Below are 27,331 nucleotides of genomic sequence, written 5' to 3'. Positions count from 1 at the left end.
GGTAGGTCAGTGAGTAGTTAAGATTTAAAAGCACTGGGCAGTTCTCTTTTGCTTCTGTGAATTAATAATCAAAGAAAAAGGGAAAAAGGAGCGAGGCCTTCAAAAATCAATGGACCCATCAACAAGACTGGGTGTTGTGTGTGCCTTCCCTCACCTGGGTGACTGAGTGTGTGCACATGTATAGGTGTGTGCGTATGTATGTGCACATACATGCCTGCGATGTCTATACATGCCATAGCACATCCATGGCGCCAAAGCTATTGGATCAAGCCAAGCAATCATACCAGCAGTTGTTCATCTAAATCAGCGGCAAACCGAGAGCAGTGCTAACTTGTGTAGAGACAGAGTACTCTTTTGGGTTTGCTCCTTCTAAACACCAGTTGTCTCCTCCAATCAGTGTGGTCATGTCTGCATTATTGATACAGCAAGGGCCTGAGGGGCCCAGGCTCAGATGGTGCACACGCTCACAATGTTCTCCTGTGTGTCTGGAGAGAGTCTGGTTCTTGGGAGAGCTCAGAGGTAAGCTAGGACAAAACTAAAATTAGGCCTTAAGCTGAAAACCTGAGCCAACTTGTTCTGGTTTAACTGGAAATAAATGGTAGCAAGGCCTCTCTTGGGGGATTTGATGGTCAGGGATTGAACCGGCCTCTTATAGAGCTAACACAAGAGAAGGATGAAGAGGGAGAGCTTGTTGTGTGGAGAACAAGAAGCATCAACAGAGGTAATGGGGAATGAAGTGAAAGCTAAAGATGAAAGGTGACGGAGTGAAGAGACAAGATATTTTGATGAAGACCTTAAAAATTTGCAGCATCTTTTAAGCCCATTTTGTCATTAATGTATAGTATAACATAAACATGTACTACAAATCTCATCATATAGTTTGAGCACTAGCTTTTATACCCTAATGATACAATGGAGTGGACATTTGCCCCTAATTAAAAAAAAATAGATTATGAGTTGGGAAAAACTTAATCAATGAGCAGATAAATGTTATACAGATTGACAGAAAATGAATCCGTGACCATTATAATAAGTCATTTTTCAAGCCAAAAATGCCAAACACTCTCTAGTTATAGCCTCTCAAAAAGGGTATACTGCTTTTCACGTACAAATAGACGTCACCTTGTATTTTTTCACTATTTTCTGACATTTTATAGACCAAATGATTAATCTATTAATTGAGAAAATAATTAACAGATTAATCAATAATTAAAATAATCTGTAGTTGCAGGACTACCACAGTCACAATATCATCAGTATTGACTAACAAAGTAAACGGATAAGATATAAATTTTAAAGTCTTTCCCGGGCCTCCCAGCCTTCCAGGGCAACATTTTAATTGAAGCTGAGTTCAGTGAAACACACTACCAATTAGATGTAGTCTAAGTGATTGGTTAAATGCTCTGGGAGCATGGCTTTTTGTTCTGGTAGTGCAGTGTATTTTCAGTGACTGTGATTGGGGTTAATGTGATAGACTTTAATTGACTCAAAGAACCAGATCGGTCAGTGTCAGTTTAGCATCCGCTTTTTCATTGAGCCTTAAATAAATCGGCAAAACCGTCACATTTCATTAGACATTATGCCGGACTCGGAGTGGAAAAACATAAAACGAGGGGACATTAAATAAATATAGACTGAATTGCAAACAAATATTTTGTTGTCATTTGATATGGGGAAAAAAGACAACGCAAAAAAAACATAAGGACCGTTCAAGCACAAAAAGGACTTTGAATATTGGCCATTTTAAAAGAGATATTAATTGCAAAAAAATTAATAAATACAATTTCTGTTTGGCAGTTATATAAAACCCCATTGATGTCCCCCCCCCAAAAAAATCTGATTATTTCAAACAGGATTCCTTAATGGATTAATTTAATTTGTTGAATCCATTTGATATGTTTTCACCACAAGAGTATAAATCAATCAGCACTCACTGTTTGAAGCATAAAGACCTAATCAAAGCTGGAGTCAAAATATGAAACAGTTGATGATGACCATAACACCATGTTCATGCAAGCTAAGTTCAGGTTTTAATATTTTAAGTTACCGGGCAATATTTATTCACTTCTGTCATAAAGGAATTGGGAATGTGGTTTACCTTGATGTGTTTTGATTTATTCTGCACGCCCTGAGGTTATACCCGTGAATTAGGGAGCATCAATAAGGAAAGACCATCTCCCCTATCCCAAAAGTGATAATTACCAACATCACTATTGATCTGACTATTGATGCATTGCTAATTGTTTCTTGCAGTTATTTATTTAATTCCATCTCTGGCCATGTGAATGTGTTGACCTTGTGCAGCAGGAAATATAAGGGTTGTTCAGTAGAGGAAAAACACACATTAAGATTCCACTTAAAACCTTAAAACAGCACGGACTTTTCTTTTTCCCGTCCAAAGGAGAGAACTTGGTTATGATCTGTTCATGAGGCTGAAAAGCACAAGCAGAATGGCAATTTGATTTCAGACAGCATTGGATGATACTTTAGTTTTTTACTTCACTGCAGCCTTGAAGAGTGATGTTCTTGAAAGTCTCCGCAGACATTACTGAAGGTTCAAGATGTCATTGTATTGATCAATTACAACACTACATTATGTAAGATATAGAATAATAATGAAGATTATTCATCATTAAATGCGTATTGGATTCAGCACATTAAAAATGTATTCAGATCTCTTAAATTAGTTTCTCTACACATTGGTCCTAACATAAACTCAAGGTCTAGCTGCATGAATATGTGATTATATTTGGGGTAAATAGTGAAAGAAGAGATTTAGAAATTGTTTTTAGAATTTAATTTAAACCAAGTTTCTTTCAAGTTTGTGGTCAAAATCCAAAACATAAGTTCATAGTTTATACAGAAAGGCCTCTTTTTTTGTACTGATAGTATTCTCACTGATATTGTGCCATTTGTTATTCAGACTGGTCAATGTTTATCAGGGATCATATACTAACTGGATGCTGAATTGACAGACAAGCTATTTCAGGTTGAAGTACAAAGACCTGCATACAAGAATAACAATCCATATAATGTTGGATTAACACTCTTCTGCATTATGAGCCTCATTATCTCAATGTTGTGGAGAATACAACCATGTATTGACCTTTTATTGACCTTTTTAGGCTGCCATAAATGTCCATACAGATGTCCAACATAAAATCAGAATATTATATTTTAGTATATTGTGTGAAACTTATTTAATCTGAGAAATGAGCACTTTAAAGAAAAAAATCAGAAATTGTTTTAATGTCCAAGGCTGTTTCTTTTAATAACTGCTAATTATTTTATTTACAACATATCTGTGTGGAGTCCATTAAGGATCTTGGTCTACTGTTAACATTTACTGAGGCATCTATTAGGTGAGCTGTGCCATGAGCACATGAGATATGAAAGAAATTGTGATTGGAGGAACAAAAATAAAACAAAAGGAAAACTTGGCAATGTTGTGGATAAATACAGTGTATGAAAATGTCAGTTTAACAAATTACAGGCGTCCGACTGAGTTCCCTTTACCTGAGGAGGTAAAGGTGTCCGCAGGAGTTTTAAGGATTATCAGAACTGACCTCTATGTAAAAGTGATTGTCTCAGTTCTGAACTGCTGAGAGAATGCTCTGTTGTGGGAGATAATTGTTTTTATTTTATTTCATTTCAAAATATATGGAGACATTTGTTTTGCTTTGGTATGAAGCTAAATGTGTGTAGCAAGGCATTAGTGCGACAGCAGAATGGACAATCCACTTACTGTGTGTCAGACCACAGGTGCTTTGGGACATGCACTGTATGAGATGCACATCAGGGCAGACGCAATGTGTATGCATGTGTGTATGGGAAGAGGTTGTCCGTGGAGACAGCTGGCCTTTGCCAGGACATCTGGTACCTGTCACAACACTTAGTGTGTGTGAGAGAACTTCATTGGTGTGCCCTGCCCAGTTCTGCCCACCCATCAGGTGCCTGTTTAGACCTTTTGTCAGAGCTGTAACAGAACATCAGCGAGGGCCATGTAGGTGTCTAATGCAAGGAGTGTGTCAGCCTTGTGTCCCAGCATGGTGGCAGGAAGTCCTTGAAGAGGGGTAGAGTCTCTCTACTCGTTACACATTAAGGGTATTTGGACTTCATCCAAGAGAGAGTTGATGATGTGAGTAGATACGACATCGCTAGCCTGAGGATGAGTCTGCCTGACTGGTGACCTCAGTACCTTCACCACACATAACCACAACTAAATCCTGTTTAATAAACTATTGTTCTGACACAACAGTGGGTGATATATTATGGCTTTTAATGAAATATATGCACACACACACACATGCACATATTTACAATGGATGTCAGTGGTTGATGATTTGAAGATAATTACAGGGTATTTATTTTCTCCTGCTCTTCCCCCTGTCTCGCCCTCCAACTCCCGCCCCTCCAGATTGTGAAGCTGAGCCTCTAGCAGTGTAGTGCTGAAGGTGTTTGTGCTGTTATGCCCTCTGGCTTGGCTGCCAGCTTACTCCCACTGATCTGAGCCAGAAGGCAGACTGCCGAGGAATACCGATCACCTTGCCCAGACCGAATCCTTTGAGCTCTTTCTGGCATCTTTCCCCCTTCTGCCAGTTTCCTCCTCTGCTCCTCTCTTCCCCCTTCTGAAGTTGACAACAAAGACATCCTCAGGGTCCTCCTTGATGTGAGACCCACTCTTGATCTTTTTTCCCTATGTTTTTGTACCTTATAGTTGCACTACTTTCATATTCCGCTAGCACAATATTTACACACCAGAAGACAAAGAAACAGGGGTCTTTTCATGTAGGAACCCCTGCCAACATGTTAATCACCTGAGGACCTGCAGTGGTCTGACAGAGGCAGGACATTAGTGAGACATCTCTGTACATCGCCCCTATTTGACCAAAGTCTTAAGACATTTTGCAGGTTATACTATAGAGCAAATGACCTATCTATCTATCTATCTATCTATCTATCTATCTATCTATCTATCTATCTATCTATCTATCTATCTATCTATCTATCTCTCTTTGCTTTGGACGTCATATGTCTGTCAGTACAAGAATCAGTGCACTGTCATTGGAGCCATGATATCCAATAAGACCCGATCCTCCGCATACATCACTCTGCCTCTTCTCTTCTTACCCCACTCTGCCCCTCAAGCCCCCAACACCCCACCACCAACCCCCTGCTTCCATGAAGAGAAATCTCTGAAGAGCTAATTAGTGGTGGAATGGAGTCCAGGAACAGCCAACAGAGCCGAAGAAGGGAGATTGGCGCTGGTGCTAGCTTTATCGGTCAGGGCCTGACAGAGGGGTGACAGCGAGTGGAGGCAAACTACCGGCTCACAACTGACAGAGACAATAAAGTGAGTCTTTGAGAAGGAGAGTGACAGACAGGCAGGCAAGGCGAAAAGCCGGCTTCTACGGGTTGTCCTGTGGCCTTTAGGCAAACTGCACAGTCCCATAGAGGCAGGTTCCCCCTGTCCCTGCCAAAGTGTTTTGTTTGTTGACCAGTACATAACTGGTTCATAATCTTGACTTTATTTGATTTCAAAACACTTAAATATCAAAAGGTGTTGTGCTAAACAAACATTGTTATTGGTATTCATCTTATATCTAGTGAGGTTATATATATATATATATATATATATATATATATATAACCTCACTTGCACTGTTTTGAAATGTATAGTAGCTGCATTAAATTTTGAAGAACAGTAAGTATAGTAAACCCAAGCAATTTAAGTGGAGGCTGAAAATCTATATTTTATTCTATGAAAAAAGACTTTTCCTCCCCTCCTTACACCAATTACATTGTAATACAATCAAGACAATAGTAAGCATTTCTATTAAATGTTTCTGTTAATTATCCTCTCGAGCAAAGTAGGAATTGTGGAGGAAAGATTATTATTGTGGTATGGTTTTGGATAAGTGTATTAATAAACTCAATTAATTTAAACATTAAATTTAAACTCTGTGAAAAAGGGTTAGAAACCTTGGTGGTGGTTGGGGTGGAGGTGAGGGGGCTCTGATTGTCTGAGCGGGTGCTTTGGCGTGGAGATTTTATATTGTAATATTCATATTGTATATTGTAATATACAGTAAAAATTACATTTATTTGTGAATTTCCCCTGTGGGTAACAGTACAGTCTTATCTTTTAGAACATCCCGTCAACCCTCCATACCAGTCGGAAAAAAAGGCTTAAAGCTTAAAATATTACAGTAAGAAGAAGAAGAAAAAGAAGAAGAAAAAGAGGACGAGGAAGAAGAAGAAGAAGAAGAAGAAGAAGAAGAAGAAGAAGAAGAAGAAGAAGAAGAAGAAGAAGAAGAAGTAGTAGTAGTAGTAGTAGTAGAAGAAGAAGAAGAAGAAGAAGAAGGTCAAGCTACAGGTGACTCCGTAGCAAGTTACCTGCAGTGACGTGAAGTTGTGTCTGCAGAAAGGGGACATTATCATTATTTCTGATGACGAATTGAGGATTTATGATGATGGATAAAAGGTGAGTCCCGCCTGTAAAATTAATGCAGTGCGGGAAAAAAGCCAGTTGCAGTTAGCAGTTTGCATCGTTAGCTGAAGTTGTTAGCCGCACACCTATGATATGTTCTTGTGTCAGATGGGAGTGTTAGCTAGCAAGGTTGTTGGCAAGAGATAAATTAAACAGAACAACGTAGCATATTGTCGTCACAGCCACCATAGTCAGCCCTGCTAGAAAGAATGTCGTTCTTAATTAATAAAAATAACTATCTGCATCACTTAAACAAGGAGTTATCACACTAAGTCCCAAACCCAATAAAGACAAACTACAGACAAGCGGCAAAATAAAAAAGCAACAGACTCAGACTGACAATATTTGACATATATAAAATTATTGACTAATGTTACTTACTATTATTTATTTTCCTCCTCCTGTGTATTATTTTGCTTTCATTGATTGTGAAAAGCTTCTTGCACAACCACTTTACCGAATGTTTCATTATTATGATTTTTAAATGTCATGATTGAATTCCCTGGCACTTTTTATTCTTCATACTTGTTTATATGTTACTGCTTTTTAGTTTGATCGTTGTCAATAAAGTTGAGGGAAAAAACAATGTAGTTCGAAGAAGCACAGCTGTTGATTTTAAGGAAAGACTTGTGCTGTTTGGAATAGGGATATTTTAAAGACTGTAATGTTGTATACATTGTAAACTTACTCTTGATATTTGAGAAGTATTATGTTCACCCTAAAACTTAGAACTGTACGGCCATAAGAACTATAACTATATGTGAAAAAACTGTCTCTCATATCTGAATTGGATAGCTTTTATCCTGTTTTCTCTGTACCCTTGTTGTCAATTTAGTGTTGTCAATAAAAAAAACAACAACAACAAAAAACCCTAAAAAAAGCATAAGAATGTATTAATGCCTGTGGCTGTGGTAATTACACACTCAAAAATTAGTGCACTTCGCAGTGACAGAAAATTTAAGCCTAGACATGGATGTTTGCTATAGTAGCTTAGCTAAATAAGAAATCAGACTGGTTGCACTGAATTGAACTCAAAGGAAAGTATATCAGTATACAGTTGATGAGGGATGCGGACACATCAGAAGCTAGTTAATATGTTCCTAATTTTTTAAAATTTACCTCAGGGCATTTAGCCTGTACACCAGGTCGTTCAGATGTTGCTAAACTTGAACAGAGTTTGCATGGAGATGTGTGCAAACATTATTTATAGGCATGTAAACCATTAAGTAGGAAAGTTCAGGTGTTACATACATGTCATTTCCTTATCTTGCCAGTGTTTCTCTGTAGCTTGTTAGAGTTAAGGTGAGTCAGGTAGTCTGTGTGAAAAACTGGCCCCATTTAATAATTCATCCAGGCAAAAACAACAAATTACCCATTGTTGTTCATGGGTTCCTTTCAATACGGCATATGGCACTGGATGGCAATGCCACTGCAGGACCTCAAGGACTTCCTGCATTAACTAATTTAACTAACCAAGCAGACAGACATTTGTTTTCATTTGACAGAGGACCAAGAAGCAAGAAGCTTTCCCCGAATCCTGGGAGAATTTCTCTGCCTTGGCCGATGAAATGGTACTGGTAGACTGTTGGGGCCTTTTGCCTGGACTCTGCTTACTGTCATTCCGAATCTGCAGTCCATCTCTCCGTTACTCAAGCTGCATACCCACGTCTAGGGTGACCCTCAATCAACCGGTGAGTACTACAACATGTTGTACATAAAGTTTTATTTGGTAACTTGCTTAAGTATTGTTTTGCCCTGCACACCTATGGTGCACCCACACTGGTGATTTCATTGGTTAGGGATGATTAGAGCTCCTCTCAGGAGTGTGTGGGAATGTTATGACTGTGGCCGTGTTGGAACTGTGTAGTAAATAAAGGGTGTCTTCGAACACACCCTGTGTTTGACTGACATCTGCCTCACTTTTATATCAGCTTTGTGGTGCCTGCCTGGGTGGGAAAAATTACAACTATCATTCTTATTGGAGTGCAATGACCTTACGTAATGCTCAGCATAGCTCTGCCCACCTTCACCCTGGGCATAGATCTAATCAACCAGGATAAGTGGAAACACCTTTGTGGCTGTCCAGGGCGTTTTAGTAATGTTGTACAACTTCACTTTTCTAAGCCACAACTCAGGCCTTTAACAGTGTGTTTTATAGTTGAAATGATAAAACCAAGATTAAAACTTACCCAAAACCCATCCATTGTAGTTCTACACCTTTTAAAATTGTCTAATCTACATGTTCTGTGTGTACAGTTGTAACCAAATTGAACAAACTGAGCACAAAGATGGACAATAGGAGTTTGTGAATGTAGAATACTTTGTTAATTCTCGTGAATTCTAAAAACTTAAAAACATTTTTTTTTTGTCATTTTGAAAGTATTTGACCATTTTAATGTATAGTAAATGACTGATTTCAAGTTGACCACAGCTGCTGTTCTTAGTTATTAAGGACTGGCTTTTTACAGACACCTTTAAGCCTGCAGGAGCTGACTGATTTTGGGTGGCCTATCACTTAAAATAATACCAACTGGATGGTCTCTATTCTACACACAGTGTTGTGGTGTGTGGATACTGCCACGCACTCTTTTGACTGATATTGCCATTACCATATGATTTGCGATATTAGAGGGAATGACAATTTTTACATCATTATTCTCATTTTAATTGAAAAACATATTGAAATGATTATGGTGTGATTTTTTGCAGGGATCTGTACCAAAAAAAGATGTTTTCTTATTGTAAATCAGTAGAATATGATGTGTAGGCCAGGACATCTATGCAGCACGACAGTATTTAATTTAAAATTTTGATACATTTGGCCTTTAAAAAATATTACCATATTGCGATTTGTACCACTGTAGATTGTCATCACAGACAGAAGTGGTACTAAGAAGCATCGGACATAACCTCAGGGAGGAACACACACAAGGTTTTCCCTGGCAGGTATCAAGAATGGTTTAAGAGTGAGAAAGTATCTAACATAAGAACAAAAGATTCCAACAATGTTTGCTCCACCATACCTTCGCTAACATGGCCTGAGTATGGAGAAAGGTCAGAGGGGTGACATTATACTTTTATGATAATCATTTATTTATTTTGTCAAGTAAATCCAATCAGAATGCCTAGGAGCTACTCAGATAGCAAAAAGGGATAATTAGCATCACTGGGAGAGGTGGCGTCTCCTTGTACTCTGGCATCCACCTGCTTTTATCTGTAGAAGAAGTGAGGTGGTGGAGATGCTAAATATTAATGGAGCAGTCCATACTCAGCGAAACTCAAACACACTGTCCAGATTTGTTAAGGGCTGTATTTCAATGCTGGACCCACTTCTTGTATACACTCATTTTGATTTCTTTTTCCGTCTCTTGGTAATACATGCCTATTCTATAATTACATTGTCACCATCTAATTTACTTTCACTGTACCAAACAAGATAGATTTTAGATTTAGCTTGGTTCCCTTGGTACAAATGAAAGGAGAAAGAAAAAAAAGTATTGCTGCATTTCAGTTAAAGTTCACACAGAGTTGTTACAAATAGACCAAGAGTTGTAAACACATAGTCTCATGAGTTGAATGGTAAATCATTCGCTGGACAGTTTGCACTTGGATGTATTCATCTTGATGTCTTCATGGACCCTCAGAAGAATTTCAAAGTTTATTCTGCTGACAGACAGGAAGTCATGCTGCACATCACTGCACCTTATGGATTTATTTATCTTCTATTGTTGACACAAAGAGTTTACAAAGAAATAGGTAGTTATGAGCATTAATAGTTGGTTATGAGCATTAATCCAGAGTAGAGCCTGACCAATAAATAGAATTGGTGTTGGCGTACATGTCAGCCGATAGATGACGAGCAATTGCATGTTTTGAAACAGTGTCACCATTCTATAGTTTGTCCACCAGTGACACATTTATTTTTCAAACTCTCAAATATTGATATCAGTATCAGCCTCAAAAATCCCGCATCAGTCTGGCTGTTGTCCAAACTGCACTTTTACCTCCTCTCTCAGAAATAATGAAAGACAACTAGAAAGAGAAAACAGAAACAAAGAGTGTGGTGCTGCATCATGGGGTAATTGATGGCTGTCCGACCTTGGCTGCTGCTGAAGTTAAGATGTTATGTAGTTGAAGGAATTTGACAGAAAGTCAGGATAAGCCGTCTACTAAGATGGCAATCCATTTCTGCTCTTCTGTAGGCGTTTTTGCATGAGCTAATTAATTCTCAAGCTGTGACTTTTTATCCTCATTTTAAATTAAGAATATTATGCTGTGTCTGCCGAGGTTTACACCAGGGATTGTCACAGACGTCCCTTGTGTGTTCAACTCACCACCTCTGGAATGTCCCCATTGTGATTCCCCAAAAGAGTTCAGTTGCATACTAATTAAATTGTTTTTTCACAGGATGTACTGATAAGAAAAAATGACTCGGGATGTAAAATTATCTGTCCAAATAATCCACCCCCAAGACACTTGTTACTATATATAAGCTTTTTGCAGTAGAGTACTCAGAGTAAAGATTTAGATTGAATTATTATTTATTACTTACTGAGCCAGGCTGAAAAGGATGAGGGGCGTAGTCATAAGTGTGCTTTTTTGCACTTCATTGCACCTAACAGTGATGTCAGGGGCTACTGACCTTAGCCTGCATTAGCGCAACAAGGTGAGAACTTGCGTCACTGGAAGCAAAAACATGTTTTCAGCTGTTGACGACATCACATTTTCACACTACGATTACTGTGGCCAAAAATATATCGGTAAATGGTATTATTATGATATTACATCAAACTTCCCTGAAATACTATTAACACTGAAAACTAGTAAAAATCACTTCACACCATGTTTGCCTTGGATTTTTTCAAGCCTAAGGAAACAATGATTAGTTAACCAAATCATACAATTTTGTTGGAACGCATCTGCTCATGTTTTCATACATATTCTGATTTGTTTGGGTTGTCCAAATTTGAACAGATTAAAGTCATTTTTTAAAAAGTAGAATATTTGTTAACAGGAAAAGAACCTTTACCAGAACAATAAAAGTTATATTAGGCTCTTAGAAGCCACTAGTAACGCCTGCCCGTCTGCACACTCCTCCGCTGTAGACCTCTGTGTTCCTGTTCTTGCTCTCCTCTGCTGGATTGTTTGAGCAATGTGTCCCAAAGCTGTGATAAAAACCTTCAGTATGTAAAATCCCTGTCCGAACTATGTAGATGCTGTTTTTATAAGTAAACTGTTGTATTTTTTAAATTAGTACTCTCACTACAGTTATCTTGGTGAAATATCTTTCCTTAGATGTTTCATTGAGTGACAACTAACTGATCCACGATTAACTTGGCTCAGATGTTTCACTGTATTTTTACCCAAAGTTTGAAGGAGTTTGAGTGTAAATAAAGCTTGGATGTTGCACAGCAGCTACATCATGCAGAGGCCTGATATGCTTTATGAACATTGCACATCATTGTAATGTACTGTATGTCCTTTCTCATTGTGCTGCAGTATTCTCATGGATGCTAATCATAATGCCTATTAGGTCCTCAGGGCATTTCTAAAGGCACCCACAGCAGCAATATTGATTAGAGCTCATCTCATGAGTACAAGAGGTCAATATGAATTGCTGAAGTCTAGTTACCTCTATTTGGAATATTACTGCCTTCAACTGAAAAGACCAACAGAAAAAAGGACAGCAGATGTAACTGGACAAACAAACAAACAATGATTGATGGTTGTCCAAATGAGAACAACTGGCAAGTGAAATCCAGTCCTTCATACTGGGAATGATATTGTCCTGTTTTTTGCTTTACTTTTTGCTCAAGACATTCTATATTTACCTTGGGGTATGCTGAATTATTAATGGTGCCCTAATGACAACTGTAGTCCTAGATATATGAATGACCTTAAAAGCATTGATCTTTTTTGATGTTGCATTGCATACTTTGAACTTTAAATCTATTTACATTTAACCCTGGATGACTGATCTAGAGCCAGCATCTGAGCTGAAAATCCAAACTGGTGACACATGTCTATTTATCCTTTGTTATTTATTGCTCTAATAATCACATTCAATTACTACATGTAATGTGAAAGAGGTTTCTATCCCTTTTTACCCTCTTGTAGCTCACTGTTTTGTTTTTACAGCCTGCATAGTCACTCTGTGGTTCAGTATTACAGTTCTCCAGTTTCCACCAGTAGGCAGTCGTAGTTTTGTTGCTGATAAACCCACTGTACACTACCTACTCTGCACCAAGCATCAGACAAAATTATCAACCAAGTGGTCATGAAAAGTGACCATTTAGCAGCTAAAGAGCCTGATGTTTTTTTTTTCAAGTTGGTTAGTGGCGAACTGTTCGTGCCCTCAGGCTCAGACAGTAAAAAGTATTAACTCTCATTTTATATTTGTTTCTATTCTCAAAAATCATTTACCATAAAATCTAAATGTTTTTAAAGGGGACCCATTATGCTCATTTCCAGCTCTATATATTTTATTCTACTACCAGAGGAGCTTTGCATGATTCACAGTTCAAGCAAGCAGAAACAGCCACAGTGAGATGTTTGATGAAGAGCTGCAGACGACCGGCACACCTCCAACAGGTAAACAACTTATTTTACTTTGCCGGGCTGTGTAATGGAAAAACATCAACAGCATGTCAGCTCCACTCGAGTCATGGCTCAGCGTGACAACGTCCAAAACAATAGAAAAACGCCATGACATTAGCGAAGTGGAGCAGTGAACTTGCGTGCTGTGCATGGAGCAGATGACCATATAAAGATATCTGTCATGAGCTGAAATCAGAAAAAATCATTGGAAACCGAGCATTTAGAGCAGTCTGAAGCCAGTGTTTTTTGCTCACATTACTTCTATATACGTTGACATCATTATTTGACACTTTGGCCATATTTAATATGAGCATCTGACATTGTAATATTATATATGTGACTTAAAATAAGGAAGAGCATAATAGGTCCCCTTGAAGTGAAAAATTCCCTCCCCAACACCAGTATAGTTTGTCTAAATTGTAAAACTCAAGCACAGAAAAAGAAAAGATCAGGATTTTACCTCGAACTTATCACTAGTTTAAAAACATGACCAGAAGCCCTGTGATTAGTGATCCCTCTATAATTTTTTAGATGGCCTTGCCAGTTTAACTAAAATTGGCTACATTCTGGAGTAGAGGTGTAATTGTACGTGTATTTGTCCCGGACTGTCACGGTATGGACGTTACGGTTCGGTGTATGCAATCGTACAAAGAATACGACTGCATGACGCAAACAATTACAGTGAGAATAGTTTAATAATCCACTTACTCCAATGTGTGGAACAATAGTTCCATCCAGAACATTTTGGCAGCGCACCACTTATCTGTAGTACGCTCATGGATGTATACTAGCCGGCTTAGCCAAAGTAGCCTGGTTACCATGGTTACCCTGTAGTGTTGCTGCCATCAGAATGACAAATGAGAGATCCATAACACTGACTGAGTACAACACTATTATTAAAATATACTCCATTATCTCCCTAGTGAAACAATACTGCGTCCCCCTCCCATTTCTGGGACGGTTGGCATTTCTCTCCACCTTTGAGTGAAGTCGTTTGGAACAACCAAGAACACATTTAATTTCTTATGTGGTCAGACAGCATGTTGTAAGAACCAGTTCTGAGAGACCACCTCCAGCAGCTGGAGGTGGAGCTAGTTTGAACTACATTATATACAGTTAGACCAATCAGCATAAAACAGCTGTTCGCAGGTGTCCTGACTCCATGCAACAAACAGAGAGTTTGTTTTCCTTTTCCACTGCAACAAAACTAAACTGTTTCATTTGTACTGAAAACGTACTGAACCGTGACCCCAAAACCAAGGTACATATCGAACCGTGAATTTTGTGTACCGTGGTGAAAACTTTATGGCTAGAAGTTGCTGCTAAAACTGAGGAAAGTGGGGATATTGTTGCTGGCTGGTTGGTGACACTATTTTCATGATTGAACTTAAACATTTATACTGGTGAAGAACAGAAGACATTTGGATACTTTTGAAGATTATGTTACTTGTGGATTTAGTCAGCAGGGTGATGCAGTAGCAGAAGAATAGATAGAGGTCCCTCATTCCAACGGTCAGGGTTCACCACTGAAGTTGGTGGAGACCTAAACAGAGGTAAAAGGCCAGCGAAGAAACAGGACTCCAATGGGATGATAATATTGAATCAATTTTTTATGGTGATACAAACATCTATCGTTGTGCCTCCAGCAGTTTGTTTCAGTTGACCTTTCTGTTGCTAGTAGCAACCCCTTCTGGCATAGTTTTCATAACAATTGCGTTACCTTGTTACATCCACGGTTTTGTCAAAGTTGTGACATGCATAGTGAGGCAGAGGATTCATTATTGTAAAGTGTGGATAACTTGCAAGAGAAGAAGGGAACATCAACTGATATGTTTATGTATGGCCATTGTAGCTACTTAATGTGGCTAGCTAGCAACGCTAAGTTTATTTTCAGTGTACCCCTTTTTAAGAAAACAGTACATCGTATCATAAATTACATCTTTTTGACAGCTTAGCTTGTTTCTGTCACTGTTGTGTAATATCAGTCGTTGGTATACAGCGGCAAAGTTAGCATATACAGTATTTATGTAAGAATTCTGCTGATGCAGTAGAAAATGTTTCAGTGTAATGTTTCAAGCTATGTTAAAACGCTGTGGACCTTTGTTGCATGTCATACCCTCTCTCTACCCATGTTTCCTGTCTCTTTGCACTCTCATCTATCAAATATGGGCAAAAAATGCTAGAAAATATTGTTAGAAGAAATGAGAATATAAAATAATTATACAACTAATTGTTAAAAACACAAGTATCCGAGGACAATAGCACAAGTCACAATTACCAGACCTGTAGCAATCTTTTATTTTATGCAGGCAAATTTTAAGTAAATGCAGTTTGACATTGATGCTGATATTTGAATAACAGCTCTGCTATGAATATATATCATACATATTAGTGTGTGTGGTAGGTTAGGTGAGAGCTACAGGGATATTTGTGTTTCTGTGCTTAGCTCTAAGTGGAGGTGACAGCATTCAAACATGGTGACCTTGCAAAGGGGACCAATGATGAGCTTCCCTGTGACTGAAGGAACATTTCTGGAGGCACCCTGCAAGGCTTTTTGGTTTGTGAGGGCCTACCATCAAGGGAACCTGCATGGTGGCAATAAGAGTGGCTTATTTATTTTTTACATGCCGCATCAACAAACTCAATTCAACCACACAACCAGCTTTTTCTGGCCAGTCTTTGATGGGCATCGGGTGAATACTGGTTTGTGAAGGAAGTGTATATTGATATGATAAAACATATTCATCCTAAAAGTGAACAGTGTATTGATTTTTGTAAAGTTGTACTACATAAAAGTAACATAAGGTGTGTTAAAAAAATATGAAAACTTGCAGATGAGGAGATACACTAAGTTTGAGTGCTTTTATTCATCCTTGGATCAGTGATTATTCACAAGATTATACACAGTCGATACTTCAAAAATGACTTCAAATTCATAAAATGCTAAATATATACAGGTTGGGAAAAGCATGTAGAGGACTGTCAAGGTTTTTAAAGGTTTACTTAGCAAAAGTAATAGATTAGAGATGTCAGTTTCACAGTTTATAAGCCCTCCGTGTCCCTAGAGGGCTGCCGTAGCCTCTGGCCATTCTCCCGTTACCTTAGGCATCATCTGGAAAAAAAACTGATGCTTCAAGTCATTCTGCATCCCTGCATCTGTCTGAAAATAATTGGTCAGGAACCTTCTCTCCAAAAAGGAGCCATGAAAGAGTAATAGCTTGCAGCAAAAACACACATGTCTGACAGATCACATTTGAAACTGAAAATGTATAGACCCACACTATGTGCACTACAAATGCTGTACCTAGTTGAAACAAAGTTTCCTTTACTTTATCAACAATACTGAGGAGAGAAATGTTCGGTCAGTATAACTGAGCACACTAAGCTTTGCAGTGAGGCTACTTAAAGGACAATTTAGGACAGTATCTGCAATGTGCAGTTTACTGCGATGATTTAAATAAATTCAGTCAACAATAATTAAAGAACTCATTCACTTTAAAGTGAAAGTAGAAATATTAAATAAAATTACAGTTTTTAACAATGGAATATTCATTACAATTTAAAGTAAAAGTAGCTTCCCATTATAATCTTTCCAATTTTGTGAGGGTTTTGTTAAAATAGGTGGCGGTTCAGTTGAACTACTGTAGCTCTCTGTTCCTCCTTTCCACTGCTGGCTTGACCTTTGAAGCCTCATGAACTGTTATCATGAACAGTACCACTACTTGATCCGTGATACAAGATAAATTGAAGGTCGTTTGTAAAAACAGATGAAAGAAGAGGTCCAAGGCAACTACATCAGACCTCCCTGATCAGAAAATCAGCCATTGTAATAAAGTCTTTAAGTCTTATTTGATAAATAGCTTTTTATCCAAGAGAGTGCAGATGTGGAGAAACATTCTAACTTAACATTCCATGATCAATTAAATCAAAAGCTGAATTAAAATCTAGGACTTCAGCCCCCAATAATTTACTTTGATGTAGGTCAGAGGCTAGAGGTCAGTAATCTGGACTAGAGCAGTGGTAGTAGAGTAAGCAGGTCTTGAGAGCAAGTGTTCCAGTTCCTATTTACAAAATAAATATCATAAAATATTCTCTCCATGATTTTGATGTCATGATTTTGGGCTGATGGTGATGGGCTGCTCGGCCCTTCAGAACTTCCCTTTCTGTCTTTTTCTGTCTTTTGGAACAGGAATTATTTTAGATTCCTTCCTTACGCCTGCGAAAAACAACAATAGATATTTGATATTCAGTCACATCTTCATATGCATCGGAACTTATGCACAAAAGAAAGGCTGTTTTCTTCTACATTCGAAATGAAAATATATAAAAAATACATATTTATTTACTTGCTGAACAGTGTTGGAGGGGACATGAAATGCAGTCAGTGATTTGGGCCTGAATCCTCACTATGTAGCCAGCCTCTAATAACGTGGCGTATCTACATTTGCCATTCTTTTTGGCCATGTCTAATCCGGCAGAAGAAAGGCTCCTGTGCTCAAGTACTGGAGGGAAAACAATACCATTGGGCTTTGCTCTACCTGTAAGCTCACAGATGAGACAGAAACAGAGAAAAATTAAGGGGGAAAAATCATTATTCTCTGAATGAGATGTCTTGGGTTTGATCAGAGTGCGAATCAAAGCCCATCTCTTAGACTACTTAAACATTCACTTTTAAAATTCCAACCTGATTGTACTTTTATGGAAATTTCTTGCCATCAGTGGCTGCATTCTCTCCTGTCTCCAGGTCCTCTTGTATCCCTGTAGATATCTGACTCTGCCCTTCATTAGAATTCTCTTGGTAAGAAAGCAGGAGAAATGAGGAGAAGATGTAAATTCAGTCAAAAAGAAAAGGTTTAGATCTTCTCCTTTTTTGTCCAGGGAAAAGACAAAAAAGAAAAATCATGGATATACCACATCATCGAGTCAAACCTGACACCAGGGCAGAAGACTTAAGAATTTCATTAAGAATATGTTACAGTACTTTACAGTCACTGGCATCATCACAGTAGAAACTGTACTGTATCTACATAGCATTTTAAATTTTTGATTCTGTTGCAAAAATAATAGAGAAATACTGTATATAGCTATTCTGGCTGCAACAATTATTTTTATTATCTGTTACTCTGCCAGTTATTTTCCTCGATTTTATCAATTAATTGTTTTTGTCAGTAAAATGTCAGAGAATACTGAAAACTGTCTATCACAATTGTCCATAGCTGAAGGTGAAAAAATACTTGTTTTGTTGACCAACAGTCCAAAAAGAAAAGCAAAAAATATTCACATTTGAGAAGCTGAAACCAGGTAATATAAGCATTTTTGCTTTAACTAAATGATTAATTGAATAATTTTTTGTCATTTTGTCGTTTGACTCATCAATTAATTGACTTATCATTGCAATTCTAATAGTGATGACAATAATCATAAAGATACTTAAGTTATTTTATTATAAACCGTCATTGCTATAATGTTTTGTGTAACTGTAGTATGAATATAAGAGCAACATTGGTGCTGATTTTTTTTTTAACCATACACCTGGACGGTATTGAAACATTTACAGTACAAACAGTATGTGTTTATTGGTAAGATGGTAAGATGATGTGACTGTTCCTTTTTTTTTTTGAATGTTAAGCCCAAAAGCTATGGATCCCGCTGCAACAACGGTAATCTTAATATCTTGTAATTTGTAATGTGGTGAACAAAACACTATGGTTTGTTTTAAAGTAAACCATTATCTCTACAAATGAATATCACAAAATGGACAAAGCTGGCTTCAGTAGTGACTACAGTACAATTGTCATAAAAGTATGTAACATTTCTACGGTGGCAGCCACTATGCATGTCTAAATTGATGTTTCAGTGTTTTTCTACTGGATGGTGTTAGAACAGGAAGGCAGCATGAGGACTCGCCTGGTACATATATTTAACCACCTTATTTATCTGTCAAATTTACATTTTTGGCTCTAACAAACACACTAAACAGTACAAAGTTGGGCTTAATCCTGACTTTGTTTGCTGTCACATTCACACTGACTGCATGTAAGACAGTGTTTTTTTGTTTTTACTTTGCAGATATGAGTAGTAATGGTTTTGATTTCTAAACATAAAATCTGTTAATTAAATACATAAATATAAGTCCAATTGACAAAATGCCAAGATGTAAAATAATGATCTTGACTGATTCTCCTGATTATATATTTTTTGCTAATGAGTTAATTTAGTGCTCTAAATTTGTGTAAATGAAGGCTGTCAGAGAAAAGAGTATCTGGGGGCAGAAACTATGATCAATACCTTTGGTTATGACCTTATGTACATTTTTTATGTCATACATTTCCATAAAGCTTAATGAACATTTTCAGATTTCTGCTTGATTAAAATTTGAGTAAATCATGTCAATCAACAGTGCTTTCATACTACTAAAGCACTTTATAAAGCACTAGAAAGTGTAAAATAAGAAAGTGTAGCTTGAGTAAATATAACTTAAAGACTATTTGGCTGACAGGAAAACGATAACCGAAGCCATTTCTCAACCTGAAATATTGTTGCATCCAAACTGTACTTGAAATATGTAAAACATCAAATACACAGAGCAGAGTGTGCTTCAGGATCCAGGAAATATTATTTCAATAGGGGGTGAGATGGAAAGCAGGGAGCCTTTCTTAATGTATACTTTGGATATGTGATTGCAATGTTTTACCCGAGCTGTGGCCACACAGGAGCATCCTTGAATCTGAAGGGAGACACAGTCACATCTCCACTCTCATGCTGAGATTGTTAGAAATTAACAAACCTTTCAAGTGAAAAGTTCTTTGAATGGCTGCCTGCCATGATGGACACAGAAAAAATGTAGGCTGTAATAATTCTTGACCGGCCAGGGGAATGATATCAAGGCTGAGGCAAGTCACATGGCAGCCAACCAGCACTTCTTCTCATTACTAAGAAGCCATGCACCGGCTCCCAGATGCTAATCAGTCTCCCAGAGACCTCAGCGCTGTGTGGTTAGTACAGATTTACAGCTCTTCTCAGCCCTCCACCTTTATTAAAGATGATCTTTCACACAGAAGGAAAAAGATGTTCTGCAGACAAATGTTAAAATGCAATGCAAAGTTTCAGGCATGAAAGGCGAAAACTGTAGGATTATTCCACAGCTATTCCAGGGAGGATGAAAAAGGAGGAAAGAATGTGGAACAAAAACATCAAAGGGCCATAGAAGAAGGGGTAAAAAGGGAGAAAAGCTGTGAAATATTTAGTACGAAGTCCCAACAGGTGGTCAAGAGTGCAATGCAAGGCTATGGTTTCATTACCATGAATAATGGATGATGCTTGTACTTATGAAATTTAGTAATTTGTTTTCTCCTAATTGAAAAAGAAAAGCAATTCATACACGATGATAAAAAATGCAGCAGAAAATTAGATTGTTCCTACATGTAATTAAATTACAGTTAAGCTGTAAGGATTCAAGGCAGAAACCAAATCAGTGTTATTAAAGCATTGTAAAAAATCTGCTGATTGGAGCTGGTTGGGAGAGGAAAAAGTGACTTTAAATTTTGCATAAATTGAGGACATCAAATGAGCGCGTCTTTTTGTTGTTGCCACTTCTCACGAGTATGGCATTAACATTCTACAAATCTGAGTCGTATGATGTAAGATTTTTACGTGTTTTGCTGTAAAGAATCATATTCTAAACATTATTATTCACTACAATACAAAGAAATAACAAAGCTATCTGTGTGTCACCCAACAAATACCCATAAAATCATTGGGGGCCAAAGCCAGGACGTTAACGGTCTAAAGTCATGTTCCATCAAGAATTCATAAACAGTTTGTGTTGAGGATGTGGAAACAAGATGTGGCTCTGTTTTTTTTTAATACCACATAAAATATTTGCTGTTTTCAGTGATGTTTGTATTGACTTAAGGCATCTATTAGAAAGCATTTTCACTGTGACAGTACACGCTCCCCATAGTATATAAGTGTTTTTATTTGAACTGTAGATCAGACTTAAACATTCTGAAATCCAGTGGCTCTTCAGAAACAAACACTGGTTGAATACTGCACCACTGAAAATGCAATCCCTCTTAATTGATGTCTTAACGCTGTTTGAAAGTGGTGTCTGTCTGTTAGTGCAGTGAGTTTACACAATTTTAACAATCCAACACCCTTCATAAGCCATACATCTAATAGATGTTTTCATTGTGAAGTAATGTTAAGGTCATTATTTTAGATGAATCATTTAGTAAAATTGTCAAAATATTAACAAACTCCAATGCCAAGTTCCCAGCAACCAAAGTTAGAATTACTTATTTTCTCTAACGAACAGTCAAAAAAGGTATTTAATTTATAATGATGTTTGAGAGAAATCCTCACATTTGAGAGGTTCTAAGGCATACAACCTTTTCACTTCATGAGTGACTTAAATAATTCATACAAAATTCGAAATTGTCAGCTTTTAATTTCCTTTTCAACCTCTAATCAACTCTTTGATTAAATATAAAAATGCTCATCAGTCTCTTTAATTTGGTAAAATAAGCCCAGTCTAGGTATTTTTGGATAAATGTTTGCAGATCTATAAAACATTTTTTGAGGATTTGAAACCTTGACATTATTTTGACACATTGTAAAACGTCCAAATTAGGGTTTTTGTATTAGAGTTTCGCTTGATGTCAACTCCAGGTTCGTCCTCCTGTGTATCAATCATGCAGATGTTTGCACAAATCCAAGAATTTTGTCACATACAAAATGTCAATAGATTTGATAAATGCATGTTTGGAATGACCATAAAAGCTTAATAGCATACAGTATGTTGTACAGACTTTGGCTGAATATGGGAAAACACTGTGGTCTCCATTTAGGATGCTTTGTGTGACAAGAGAAGTGCACTGAACTGAAACAACACAATTAGCATGAGAAATAATGACTTCCACATTTTGATCGTTGTGTGTTGTTTGGATCTCGTTATCAATCACTTTCTTGTAAATTGAAGTTAAAGTATGTAAACCTTATCCCACACTGTGTTGTTTTACATTCCAAATGTTGCCTGGCTTGTGGTGAAAGCCGCGGGGTGTCTCAGTATTTAAGGCTGTTGTGCTTGCCTCTTCTCCTCTTTCCTATCCTTCCTCATTCACCACCCACTACTATACATCTTAATATAGAACTAGATTGCCTTAACATCACTTCCTTCCTAGTCTCTCATCTACAGGCCATTTTGTTAGCAGCTCAGTCCACCAGACATAGAGTACAGTATTTAATACTGTAAAGATAGACTCTCTTCTAACATTTAATCTGCATGAAACTAACAGTAAATTATGGACGACAAGTAACAGCAGCACATCAGTGATCTTTTAAGACAAGCCTTTTAAGTTTTGTCGGTCTTTCACAAGGGCAGATCTCCACAGATGAACCCTGTATCTCCAAGATTATTAATACAACCCTTAGGGAGAACAAACTGCAAGTCTAGCAACTACTTTATTAATCTCTCCTTAAATTAAGGAGCAGTGGTGGGCATCCTTTTCCTGTGGTTTTCCTTTTGCGGGTTTTACACACAGTAGAAGCCAGCATAGGTTCATAAACCCAAATGTCCCCTGGCGATTATTAGACACACTAACGACAATGCAATTAAGACCTTCGCCTAACTAAAAACAACTGAGTATGCAAAAAAGTAAACTGTGCATGAGTGTTTTTATTTGCCTTAATTCATAGACAGGTCCTGAGTCTGCCTTACAGGTAAGTTTGAATTTCATTTGGCTCTGGTCTCTCTTAACAAACGAGATGAAGAAAAGGGGTTAATTAACATATATTTACAAATTATACTATTCAAACTAATTTAGGTTCTGCAAAATGAATCTCAATTACAAAGGAAACTGAAATGGAAATTTCTGAGCATTAAAATGGATGAGTGTTGTTTTATGAGAGAGTCTTTAGCATCACTGATCTTTTATTAAAGTTATTCAGTAGCCTTTTGCAGGATTTGAATGAACAGTGCTTACCAAAGATCACACGACAGAGTGTTTCCAAATTATGTATGAATTCATTCCCTGCATGCAGCATTCATGGACAAACAATGCCACTGGGAAAACTGGAAGAGGTCACTATATTTCTTTTAATTCTCAGGTTGACCATGTGCAAGCATAACAGCACACGAAATTAGCTGCATGATTATAATTGATTTATTTGCCTACCAGATTAACAGCACAGTGGACCATCTGTCATGGAAGAGTCTAAGAAAGACTGTGATTACTGTCTGAATTATTTTGTTTAAATAATGTATAATTTTTAATAATTCCCCAAACTAAATTTTTGATTTCTGGTCCAAAGAAAGAGAATTTAATCTGTACTGGTGGATTATTCTTGACAGTATTTCTGTCAAATCAGAACATTATTAGTTTATGTATTGCTATACAATAATAAACACCACAAGTGTCATTCTGAGACAAAGCTTTATTCAGAGTCTGTAGTTTCACACACATTTTACATCTTATTGTATTGAAACAGACTCATTTAATTCACACCACAGAAAACTAATATAATAACTTATATGACTCATGACAAACAACAAATTTTAATTGAATATTTAAAGTAACTGCCACTTTAGTCCATTCGCATTTTTTATTTTTTATTTATTGGCTCTTTCATCAACTTTTTCTATCCTTGATCTTCAATGTTTTGTATGTTACCGTAGCAGCCAGAATTAAAAGAAGATAAAAAAGCTAAATCATGTGTTATAAAATATTGGTGATATTCCTGATTAATATTTTGTTGGTATATTTAACCTTGATTTTAAGGGTCTTGCTTATATCTTTATAGCTGACACATTAAAATTGCACATGATGTCCACAGCGTACAATTTGCATGTATCCACATGAGCCACACGATTTTCAACAATATACAAAATTCCACATTTTCACAGTGAGCAGCCTCAGAGCAGCACAATTATAAAGCCGTCACAGCAGATAGCAGCCTCACACCAGTTATTTTTGTTCTACATATTTCTCCCACATTCTGCTTATTATTCATTTCAACAGTGAATATACATATCATGATTTGATAATGCGACCATAAAGAAAGATTTTCTTTTCCAACCATAAAGCAAACCATTTGTTCGTGAGCTCCATTTTCTGTTCCTTTGACTCTGTCATACACAATTTATTATTTATCCCAGTCTTCTGTATTACAAATGGTCTCAGGATTAGGACAAATCAGGGCTCTCCAAACTATCAGGAGGGAAATGGATTCCTGAACAATATGTGTCAACGGAGAAATTGGCAAAGGAGTGACAGTGGCCCTGGAGAGGGGCCAAACAATGCCTGTATGTCGCAGGAGGAAATCTCACTGTTCCACTTGAGACAAACACAATTTCATATTAATGAATAATTGAGAAAGTTTAGAACTGGGTTGAGATAAATGTGCGTGAGTGTTACATGTATCTGTGTCATGGTAATACTCGGATTGTTTCCAGCTGCGCAGCGGTATAGAGCTGGGTTTCTTTTGTGGGATTAAGTGGATTGATCATATAGGGTCATGACAAGACATGTATTGGGAATATTATACTACTTTCCTCAAGAATGCAGATGCTGATTTGCTTTTTCAGCTTCAAATTTAGTGACTCCTCACAAATGTCAACTTGAGGGTGTATTTCAATCAAAATTAATCCAATAAATTACATTTCAAATTCATTTAGTCCCCAGTATTATTTAAATGAATTGCCTATAACATGTTCTAGCCGATATTCTCATACATGTATTTACAGCTTGCCAGCATGAACTTGCGGTGCCTGTGCTTGTTAACCTGTGCCTCGGTAACAAGGCCAGGACTCGTTTGTTACATGAGAGGAGAAGGAGGAGAAAGGAGGGGGTGGTCGACTTAGAGCACAGTGCCTTGACTGGAGACGAGGACGCTCCATACTGCACCCCCATCCATGCTAATGATCCGAGCTCTGCACATAATTAAAGCCCTGGTACCCCTCTCCTGTGAAACGCAAGGGGGGACTCGTGTACGTCTCCCAACGTAGCCAGAGGAGGTTTGGAAAACTTCTGAACATCTACGGTCCATTATGTATAATTTCAAAACACATCCCAAGTATGAGGAAAAGAAACTTTTCATTTTTAATGACAAAATCATGAATTATTCTATTTATTGTATACACTCACTCTTTCAAAGGTAGCTGGTCCATGAAAGGTGAAACTGAATCGGGAGGAAAGTCTTTTTGCTGTTAAGTAGGACTTACAGTAGCAAACGACACCTGTTGAGCGCCGTGGAAATGAGCAGAAGCTAAATGAGTGCAACATTAAAGGGTTATCTTTTTAAGTATGAACTCTTTCTTTTTTCTTTTGTTTTCCCACTCATTTCTCCACCATATTATATTCACAAGTCCCCAAAGATCAGGACAAAGTAAAATGACAAAAACAAAACAAATTAACCGCTGGTCCCACACTCCCCCAGTAAGAAGCAATTATTTAATCACTACTCACCAATTTGCAAATAAAAATTTGGACTCTGTTAATTTTTAATATTTTATAATTGTATCCTTAAAAATAGGAAGGTGTTTCTGTGAGGAATCAAAAAAAAAAAAAAAGAAAAGATATCACCAGGGTTCCATTTTAAAACAGAGAAATCCTTTCATGCGTTCTTGGACATTTTGAAGATATGATCTGCAGAGGTTTCCAACACTCATGCTTTTCATGTAGTTTGGAGATGTTGTTGTGATTTTCTGTTGTCTGAAGTCTGAGAATTTCAGCCACGTTTCTAGTTTTAATTACAATATTACTAGTTGTTGCACATCCTGGGACTGAGCTGTGTGCTTGTGGCTTGTGAGACGTCTCGTTTATAAACCAATAATGATTATCTTTTATACATGATTCATTAGTATGTCCTAAGGAAGAGCTGCTTTTTTTTTATTCCTAACAGGCTGACTTGACTGCTCAGTATGTGACTGCACTGTGTTTTAAAAGTTGCAAAACCCTAGCCTGTTTTTTGTTTTTTTTTTCCCTCATTTTTTTTAAGGGAAAGGAGATGGAGTATGCCTTGCACTTTAATTGTTATCTATTATGTATGACAAATCTTGTTTGTTATTCAACGTTAATGAACTACACAAATTAAAAGCAATGCACTCTTTATTGGTGGGACATTTTCATCTCATGTGCATCTGCAACATAGAGTGTAGTAATCACATTTAGCCAATAGGTGTCCTTACAAACCATATAAACGCTGCAGTGTGTGGGTCCAGCCTGCAGCATGGCACTGTTGTAACTGCAAACATAACAATCGTCACCATGTCTAGCGCTATGACAGAACCAGAGGCCAAAAATACCGGTAATTAGCAAGTAATGTGTCCTCTCATATACATTCCTTGACTTTTTGTTGAAGTTATTAAACCAAATAACACAATCTTAGGCTCTTATTGTGATTTCTTAGTAGATCTTGGTAGATTCACTTACAAAATACATATATAGATCATGAATTATCTGGTTGAATCAATCACATCTTGACAAATTAATGGTGAATAATAAATAGGTGACGCAAACAAAATAAACTTAATAATTGACACTATTGAGCGCGGAAAGTTAAGTAAAAGTGTTATCACTAAAGGTAGTGTTTATATATTTAGGTATCCTCCTCTGGTTATTACAGACTAACTTTACAGACATTTGGCAAGTTGACACACTCATGACATAAAACTCTTTTGAGTATAAATGTTCAAGCCAGTACATCGTGAGTATACAAAGTTATTTTCCTATACATTGTCGATAAAACAGCTCCTGATAGTGTAATTTGATGACAGCAGAGATTAGATTACAAACCTAAGCATGCTACAAATCTCATCTGTCAGTTATAATACCCGATTTGCCCGTCAGTTAACAGTCCCCAGAGCGAACGCCTCCATCAGGCTCTCCTCATTACAATTTACTGTTCCCAGCAACTGGAATGAGCTGCAAAGCAATACTGAAGTGGACATTTTTATGTCAACAGCTCCATGCTTTTACTGATGTTCTCACTGATAATTGCTTTTGCCTCCAAAGCCGGCAATAACCCAGCAATAACTGAAACCTGGTGTTCCTCTATTTGCTGTCTCCTTTGTTCTTTGATAGCTTTTAACTGTCTTGAGTCTGTTTTGTTTTTTCTCTGCACTGGTACATTTGGACTGTAATTGTATTCATGATTTCTTATTGTCTGATATACTGACTGTATAGTGGTTCTCCCTTGTTGAAAAATTAGTTGGTGGCTAGTTGCTGTCCTCGAATTTGCTCCCCG

General features: G+C 37.3%; 1 protein-coding gene across 8 annotated transcripts in view; it reads left to right on the top strand.

Annotated features, from left to right (window-relative positions):
• The first annotated feature begins 6,313 nt into the window (after positions 1-6,313).
• The window catches only part of LOC122979620, a 190,984-nt gene continuing 169,966 nt past the window's right edge, over positions 6,314-27,331 (top strand). For 5 of the 8 annotated variants that reach the window (XR_006402886.1, XR_006402885.1, XR_006402890.1 and 2 more), the window contains exons 1-2: positions 6,314-6,484; positions 7,996-8,181. Coding sequence is in view for 2 of the 8 variants with exons in the window: in XM_044347213.1 (XP_044203148.1) it covers positions 8,059-8,181 (123 nt within the window). In the remaining 6 variants the exon portion in view is untranslated. Of the gene's footprint in view, positions 6,485-7,974; positions 8,182-27,331 lie in introns of all 8 variants that reach the window. The other 3 variants (XM_044347213.1, XM_044347212.1, XR_006402887.1) reach the window with 2 other exon arrangements.

This window comes from Thunnus albacares, chromosome 3 (assembly GCF_914725855.1).
Source record: "Thunnus albacares chromosome 3, fThuAlb1.1, whole genome shotgun sequence".
Lineage (NCBI taxonomy): Eukaryota > Metazoa > Chordata > Actinopteri > Scombriformes > Scombridae > Thunnus > Thunnus albacares.
Note: the sequence above shows the minus strand (reverse complement) of the source record. Positions and strands in the feature narration are given on the sequence as shown.